General features: G+C 41.3%; 1 protein-coding gene across 1 annotated transcript; it reads right to left on the bottom strand.

Moving 5' to 3' along the window:
- Positions 1-565: 565 nt before the first annotated feature.
- LOC101306777 lies at positions 566-1936 on the bottom strand. The gene has a single exon (XM_004309421.1). It carries the CDS (start codon positions 1934-1936, stop codon positions 566-568), a length of 1371 nt encoding a protein of 456 aa, XP_004309469.1.
- Between the last annotated feature and the right edge of the window lie 7726 nt (positions 1937-9662).

Consider the following 9662-nt stretch of genomic DNA (forward strand, 5'->3'; position numbering starts at 1 on the left):
GGGGAATCCTCTCCAGTTTGCAAAGGATGTAGACGATGTCTTCTTTTAATGTAAGGACATCTACCTTCTTCAACTCTTGAGCACATAACTTCTGCCAGAACCGGGACAAGGCTACTAATGGCTCCACAACATCACCATGCAACACTGGTCTAATTACAACTGGAAGTAGCCGCTGCAGCAAAACATGACAGTCATGCGTCTTCATTCCAATTATCTTCTCTTCTCCCACTTTAACACATCGAGATATATTTGCTGCATACCCTTGATGATACTTAACATCTTGAATCCAACTGAAAACTTTAGGCCTCAAAGCCGGCTTCACCTGGTAAGGTGCAATAGGCATAACAACTTTAGAGCCGGTCCGTTTTACCCACAAGTGTGGGCGTAAACCCATATTTTGCAAATCGCACCGCGCTTTGATAGTGTCCTTAGTCTTTTTTTTTATATCCAGAATTGTTCCAAAGATGTTGTCACAAACATTCTTCTCTATATGCATGACATCTAGGTTGTGCCTTATTCTTAACTTTGACCAGTAAGGCAGCTCAAAGAATATACTCTTGTGTGTCTAATTGTCAAGATACGAAGGACGTTTAGGATTCTGAGCCAATACTTCATGATCATTGGTCAGAGGTCCGAAGTTAAAGGAGTTCAATAAATCTAAAATTTCATTGCCACTCCATTCTCGGGGTTTCAGACCAAACTCTTGTTTCCCATCGAAGTTACTTGCATCAAGTCTCCATTCATGATCATCTGGAAGCCATCTACGAGCTCCCATATAACACACCCTATCAGCGTGCCAACTAAAATTGATGTCGGTTAAGCAAAGTGGACAAGCTTTGTACCCTTTAGTGGTATGAGAGGACATCATCTCGTAACCAGGAAAATCGTTAATAGTCCACATCATTGATGCTCTCATCATGAATGAAGTACCGGTAAGCTTGTCAAAAGTCAATGCTCCATTTTCCCATAACCCATTCGACTCATCAATCAGTGGTCTCAAATACACATCGAGACACTTACCTGGAGACTTTGGTCCTGGAATTAACAGAGCCAACATGTTATATTCCTTCTTCATTAACATCCAGGGAGGCAGGTTGTAACAAACAACAATAACAGGCCAGATACTGTAAGACAAGTTCATGTTTCCATAGGGATTATTAAACCCGTCTGTTGAGAGTCCGAGCCTTACATTTCGAACGTCTGCAGCGAAATCAGGAAATGATAAGTCAAAGGATTTCCATGCTTCCCCATTTGCGGGGTGTATCAACGCATCGTCATCTTCCCTTGGAATACCGTGCCATCTCATATCCTCAGCAGTTTTTCCACACATGTAGAGACGTTGCAACCTAGGAGTCAATGGGAAATAACGAAGCACCTTCATAGGAATCCGTTTCCCTTTAGGGGAAAGAGTATCTTCCCACCTCGACGCATTACACTTAAGACATTTAAATGCGTCTTTGTAATCTCCGTAAAACAGAACACAATTATTCTTACAAGCTTCAATTTTCACATAACCAAGACCGAGGTCGTTCAGGATCTTTTTTGCATTGTAATGACTCGATGGTAGTTTGTTTGCAGGAGGAAGCAAACGTTTGATAAACGATGAATAGTCATCAAAATGTTCGTTTGAGGTCCTGTGCTTCTTTTTCAGACTCATATGTTCCATAAGAGAACTCAAAACTGTTTCTGAACATCCCTCGTACACCGGGGTCTGCGCTTCTTCGAGCATCCTGTTGTACTTATCATAATCACCAGTGTTTAGGTTCGAGAAAGTAGAATATGTTTCCTGGGGTGCATCAAAATTCTCTTCCTGATGATATCTTGAAGCGTATGGAAAAGTATCATGTAGCATGTTCAACGTGGGATCCATATAAGGGCTGGCGGAAGCACTAGATGAGCCAGCCTCATGCAAGTTATTTGGTAGGAAATAGGGCATTATAGGATCATTAACTAGCACTTCACCGTGTTCAGTCTATGTAGTATAATACGAATCCATGCCGTAATGTGACAAATGCTTTTCTATACCCTGAATTATCTCCCAACTATCGCAACAACATCTTTTACACAGACACTTGTGCCATTCCTTTCCACCACCGTATTGTTGTACAAATTGCAGAAAATCTACGATCCTGTATATATAAAGGGTGTCCCCTATTGTACTGCATCTAGCTCTTGTCCATTTTTTCCGCATGCCTGTTATAATAGGAAAAAAAATATGCACATTGTTAGCAACAAATAAGCACGTACATATATCCATTCAATTCTTCTTCTTCATCATCTTATGCCTCCGGTTAGGGTCCTAATCCCATTTGGGAGAACATGACTTTGTTTCGCACTGATTTATGTTATGGTGGTTTCAAATCCGACGTGGAAAAATTTCGGCAGCATCTCCCCACAGTTCCCCAAGTGCATCAATTTCTATACCTAATGTGCACTCGAGGAACAGTAGCGGGAGACCATGTCGAAATTACCCATTATCAAAAACTGAACCACCACATCATAAATCAGTGCGAATCAAAGTCATGTTCTCCCAAACTGTCCAAAAATGGGACAATTCAAGAATCATTTTGTCAAACAAAGTTGTAACAAAATAATTCTTGAACGGGATTTCTAAGGCTAAACATGTAAGTAACTAGAATGCAAGAATATAATCATTTTTACATTCATCGCGCAAATAAACACACATATAATCATTTGCATACAGAAAAAATGAAATATATATGAAAAAATATATTACCAAAATATTCTCATAAATATATATTACCAAAATTCAACATTTAGCAATATGAAAAAATATAATATATAAACAAGAAAACCGATAGGTAACCAAAATTCATCATAAAACCAACACATCTAAACAAATTAGTAACAAAGAATAACAATAATTGACCAGAATACTTCACCGGAAAACTCATTGGAAAAAATGGTAGAAAAGAGGGAGAAAGAGCATGTACCAAACTACAAACTAGTGGATGAAGATGAACAATGCATTAGAAGAACACGGATGATGATCATGCATCAAATAAGCCAGAGATTTGCGAGATTGATCCCTGCAGATTTTTTTTCACTGTAGCTCGATCTGTTTTCCTTCAGTTTTTCGATCTGGAACTGATGCAGGGGATATAAAGAAGATTTCACTTAAGCGACGAAATATTTCGTCGCTAAAGTCAAAAAGTTCCGTCACTTTAGTCTTAACCTAACACGACAAAAATCAATTCGTCGGTTAGGTGAAGGAAATAATGCGACAAAAATTTTCGTCGCTCCAGAGTCAAAGGTTCCGTCGCTTTAGTCTAAAACTAAAGCGACGAAATACAAATTTGTCGGTTAGGTTAAGAATATAATGCGACAAACGTATTCGTCGCTTAAGTGTAACATTTTCGTCGATCGCTACATAAATAATTTGCGACAAAATTCTTGTTGTCGCCTTAATAGAACCTGTGGCGACGAATCTTAGGCGACAAAAATATTTCGTCGCCCCAGAAAACTGTAGCGACGATATTCGTTTTCGTCGCTTAGAAATTGCTTAAGCGATGAAATGTGAAAGTACCCGTCGCTTAAGCCTTTTTTTCTACTAGTGTTCCGTCGGCTAAGTGAATCCTCACCGACGGAAGAAGAGCCGTCATCTAGGACACCACATCCATCGTCTAAGATATCTTAGGCGACGGAAAATAATCGTACACGTCTTCCGTCGACTAAGATATTCCTACACGACGAAATACTATTCGTCCTCCAGGTTCCGTCGGCATAGTAAACCCTAGGCGACGAATACCTTCCATCGGTATGATTTCGTCGGCGTAGATCTTCTTAAGCGATGGAAATGGACTGTCAAAATAGTCCGTCGTCTAAGATTTTCAAGGGCAACGAATAATGTTCCGTCGTCTGAAATTTTCTTGGGCGACGAATATTCTTGACACGACTCACCCCGAATTTCACCCTGAAACCCGGAGTAAGCCGTACGGGGACCAACTCCAAGGAAAATTTACTGAAAAGATTGAGAAAATCTCCCTTGAAAATGGACAACCTTAACTTGAAAATTCCAAATTACACTCTTAATACAACACGTTCAAACATCACATAATTATCCTTCAGAAATTCTAAACATAATATACAATAATCCCAAAGTATTCAGAGCTACTAGACACTAGCGGAAGCAAGAAAACACGAGTAGGTTAAACATGTAGCCTACTGAAGAAAACTGGCGGAAATGCGGGTGACTATGCCTCGCCTCCTACTAGATCCAACCTGAACTCTACAGACTGGGCAATTTAAAACGAATGGCCCAGGGAAAACATTTAATAACGTTAGAGTGAGTGGAAAAAATAAAATAATAAATAAAATATTTATGTTTCCCCAAATTAATTTCTAAGGAAAAATAGAATGCATGCCGCAAGCGATAAAACTTTTATCTCATAAAATATCGAGCCTCTCAGACTCTATAAAATATGTATGTATTTACACACGTCCATACTCCCTATATAAATTCATGGGTCTATATAGGGCTACTACGCTCGCGTCCAACGCTCACGTCACGCCTTAATGCGGTGCTACACTACGCCATCAAGGTGGACAGACGGGTGTATAAATATGTGTCCATACCCCCTATGTGAATTAAACACTCATATAGGGCTACTACGCTCACGTCCAACGCTCACGTCACACCATAATGCGGCTATATGCTACGCCATTAAGGTGGACAGACACATATGGCTAGCTAGCATTTTATATACATACCCTCTCATAAATACATATTTATATCCACCGAAAATCCCATTTTCAGTAACTCTCCAAGAGAAATAAAATTCGTCAAATTAAAATGACGTCAAAATATTCCGTAACAATTATTGTTCAACCATGAACTCTAGCATGCATTTTATTTAAAACAAAAGTCCACTCACAAATTAGGCCTAAGCCTGATGTCGATCTGGGGCCTTGTCTGCTCGAGCCTCCTCACGTCCTGTTCCAAATATAATATTAATTTCCCAACTAACAATCCAATATTTAATCAAAATAGGCAAAATTACCCGAGAGCCATAAATACGCTCATCATTGCCTAACTTCGATATTCTTAAATCGAAACGATCCGAAATTAAATATCATACTCGACAGTCGTAAATACAACCTCCCCAAAAATACGACTTAAATCCTATGGCCGGATCTACATTAATTAACCGCCAAAAATACCAAACTTCGGAAATTCACAAACCTATCCAAATCTCATCCAAAAATTCCATAAATCACATCAATATAATCCCCTTAATATTCCACATTTAAAACCCTAAAAATCTCCCAAACCGCGGCGGCCGGAGGCCGATTCCGATGACCTCCGATTCCTATGAAATTTTGATAGAATAATCCTCTCATCATGCTCTACAACTTTCCTAACTAGCACAAACACCAATTCCAAGCCTAACTAGGGTAATCGACTAAAAACATCAAAAACGCCATAAAACTTCCACCTCAAATTTCTCCTTACCTAGCTCAAGAGGGAGTGAGTCCTTTTTGGACAAGGCTGCTGGGTTAGAGACCTACAAAACCGTACCAAGCTTACCCAGATTGGTGGCCGGAGGAGGGAGTTCCGGCGATGGAGGACTTTGGGCAGCCCGAGGTTCTAGGCGGGAGAACTCCTTCACGGCGGCGCTAGGGCAGCCTTTACCAGCCTAGAATGGAAGCTGGGTCGGAGGGCAACCGAATGGGACCGAAGCGGTGGCCTACGGTGGCCGGACGGCGGCGAGCTGAGCGGAGGAAACCGACGGGGGAGAGAGAGCTCGGGAGGGAGAGAGAGAGAAGAGAAAGAAAAGAGAGAAGAAGAAATAGGCTTGGGCCTCCTACCCGGTCCAAGTCCTATATACAACCCAATTCCAAAAATAAAACACCCCGAAAAAATAATACCCGAATAAAAATTACCTTTTACTAGCTAAAATTTACCATTTTTACCGTCATCATATTTTCTCCCAAAAAAAATTCCCCGAAATTAATCGTCCCTTAAAACACCACTAGGGACCAATTAAACTATTACCTCAATGACGGAGACGGTAAAATTCTTATTATAATCAAGATAGTAAATAAGGTAAAAATATAAGGGTCGGGATGTGACAATTCTCCCCTCCTTATAAAAATTTCGTCCTCGAAATTTACATACCTGTCATCCGAAGAGATAGGGATACTGCTGCATCATTTGCTCCTCTGATTCCCAAGTAGCTTCTTCTACTTGATGACTTCTCCAAAGCACCTTGACAAGCGGGATTGTCTTATTCCTAAGCACTTGCTCCTTTCGGTCGAGAATCTGAACCGGTTCCTCTTCATAGGTCAAATATCTCGTCAAACTGATCGGCTGCTCTTGCAGCACATGAGAAGGATCGGCAATATACTTCTGAAGCATGGATACATGAAACACATTATGTATCCTAGCTAACTTTGGAGGCAAAAGTAGCCGATAAGCAAGTGAGCCAACTCGCTCTATAATCTCATAAGGGCCAATATACCTTGGACTAAGTTTTCCACGCTTACCGAAACGCACAACCTCTTTCCAAGGAGATAATTTCAGGAACACCCAATCACCCACTTGAAATTCAAGATCTCTCCTACAGACATCTGCATAACTCTTCTGCCTACTTTGAGCGGTCTTGAGTCTATCTCTAACCACTTTAATCTTCTCATTCGTAACATGGATTAACTCTGGGCCACAAAGCTCTTTTTCCCCTACTTCATTCCAACACAAAGGCGTGCGACACTGCCTCCCATAAAGAGCCTCAAAGGGAGCCATACCAATGCTAGAATGACAGCTATTATTATAGGCAAATTCCATCAAAGATAGGTTTTTATCCCAACTCCCTCTGAACTGCAAGGCACAAGCCCTCAACATATCCTCCAAAGTCTGAATAGTCCTCTCGGACTGCCCATCAGTCTGAGGATGAAAAACAGTGCTGAAGAGTAATTGGGTACCTAAAGCTGCCTGAAGAGCTCCCCAGAATTTAGAAGCAAATCGAGGATCCCGATCTGACACTATTGATTCAGGAACACCATGAAGCCTCACAATTTCATTCACATAGAGCTCCGCCAAATTATCCAATTTATACTTCTTTCCCACTGGCAAGAAATGTGCAGACTTGGTGAGTCTATCCACAATCACCCAAATACCGTCATGCCTATCACGGGTACGAGGTAAACTAAAAACAAAATCCATGGTGTTGTGGTCCCACTTCCACACTGGAATAGGCAACGACTCAAGCAATCCAGAAGGCTTCTGCCTTTCAGCTTTTACTTGCTGACAAACCAGACATCTACTCACATAAGCTGCAATTTCCCTCTTCATGTTTGGCCACCAATAATAATCCTTCAAAATCCGATACATTTTTGTGCTACCCGGATGAGCAGCATATGCAGAGCTATGAGCTTCCTCACTCTTCAACTCTTCATTTCTTTTTGGAACACATAGCCGGTTCTTAAACAACAGAGTCTCATCTCTTCTAACTGAAAAATGATCGGCTGCGGCTCCATTCGAAGCTCTTTCCATCAATCGAATTATGGAAGGATCATTATACTGTGCTTCCCGCACTCTATCAACCAAAACTGACCTCACATGAAAACTGGCTATCAAAGCACCAACCTCATCTACTGATAAATCCACTCCTGTAGCTCGCAACTCACAAAGAAGCGGAACACGAACCATCTTTATATGAGATAAAGATATGGAGGGATTTCGACTAAGAGCATCCGCTACCACATTAGCTTTTCCAGGGTGATACTCAATAGTGCAATCGTAATCATTGATTAACTCCATCCACCTTCTCTGTCTCATATTTAGCTCCCTTTGAGTGAACACATACCGAAGACTCTTGTGATCGGTAAAAATCTGACAATTGGCTCCATAAAGATAGTGTCTCCACAACTTGAGAGCAAAAACTACCGCTGCAAGCTCCAGATCATGAGTAGGATAATTACCCTCATGCGGTTTTAATTACCTAGAAGCGTAGGCAATAACTCGATCATGCTGCATCAAAACTCCACCTAGACCACGTTTAGAAGCATCACAATAGACCACATACTCTCCACTATCATCCGAAAGTGCCAAAACAGGAGCACTTGTCTTCAATTCTTGGAAACTTTGCTCACATTGATCTGACCATTCAAACTTAACCCCCTTCCTGGTCAATCTTGTAAGAGGAGCAGCAATCTTTGAAAAATCTTTCACAAAGCGCCGATAATAACCTGCTAATCTCAAGAAACTACGAATCTCCGTCACAGTGGTAGGTCTTCTCCAATTCGACACTGCTTCCACCTTTTGGGGATCCACACTAACTCCTTCTGCCGAAATCACATGACCCAAAAACCCCACTTTATCTAGCCAAAACTCACACTTGCTAAACTTAGCAAATAACTGCGACTTTTCCAAAGTCCGCAATATTATTCTTAGATGCTTAGCATGCTCCTTCTCACTTCTTGAGTAAACCAATATGTCATCTATGAATACGATCACGAAACGATCAAGGTATGGACTAAACACCCTGTTCATGAGATCCATGAACGCCGCGGGTGCATTAGTAAGTCCAAAAGGCATCACCACAAACTCATAATGACCATATCGTGACCGAAAGGCAGTTTTGGCTATGTCCCCCTCTCGGATCCGCAACTGATAATAACCCGATCTCAAATCAATCTTAGAGAAAACAGAGGCACCCCTCAACTGATCAAATAAATCATCGATCCGAGGCAACGGATATTTATTCTTCACTGTGACCTGATTCAACTTTCTATAATCAATGCATAGTCTCATGGTGCCATCTTTCTTCTTAACAAACAACACTGGAGCACCCCAAGGAGACATGCTAGGCCGAATAAAACCCTTATCTACCAACTCTTGCAATTGAGTCTTCAACTCTTTCAATTCTGCTAGAGCCATTCTGTAAGGTGCTTGAGAGATAGGCATAGTTCCAGGAAGTAATTCTATAGAGAAGTCTATCTCCCTTGCAAGAGGCAAACCAGGCAACTCCTCAGGAAAAACATCCGGAAACTCCCTTACTACTAGAATATCTTCTAATCCCACAACTCCCATACTTGTATCCACCACATGAGCTAAATATGCCTGACAGCCTTTACTCAACAATTTCCTTGCAGCAACAGCGGAAATTATGCAACTAGAAATAACATCTCTTTCTCCTTGGAAAGCAACCTCAAAACCATCTGGACTTCGAAGCACCACTACTTTTTGAAAACAATCTACCATAGCTCTATATGCTTCCAAAAGGTCCATTCCTAAGATCACATCAAACTCCACTATATCTAAAGGAATTAAATCAGCCTCGAAATTAACTCCTTCCACTAAAACTTCACAACCACCAAAAACTCAATTTATTCTCATCAACTCACCGGAGGGTAGAGACACATGCCACTCGCCTGGAAGAGACGATGATGCCACATTGGCTTGGGGGGCAAATCTACTAGACATGAATGAATGCGTGGCTCCGGGATCAATTAAAGTAAAAGCAGGCTGACCAAAAATTAATAACGTACCAATGATGACATCTAGAGAAGTACGACCCTCCTGCTGGGTCATAGCATGCAGTCTAGCGTGAGTCATGGGACGTCCACACTGACCACTTCCCCGCTGAGAGTCACCTCTGACCGAAGCACTGCCCTGGGCACCACTACTAGAGCCTCTAGCT

The sequence above is a fragment of the Fragaria vesca genome, unplaced genomic scaffold (genome assembly GCF_000184155.1).
Source record: "Fragaria vesca subsp. vesca unplaced genomic scaffold, FraVesHawaii_1.0 scf0512948, whole genome shotgun sequence".
Classification (NCBI taxonomy): domain Eukaryota; kingdom Viridiplantae; phylum Streptophyta; class Magnoliopsida; order Rosales; family Rosaceae; genus Fragaria; species Fragaria vesca.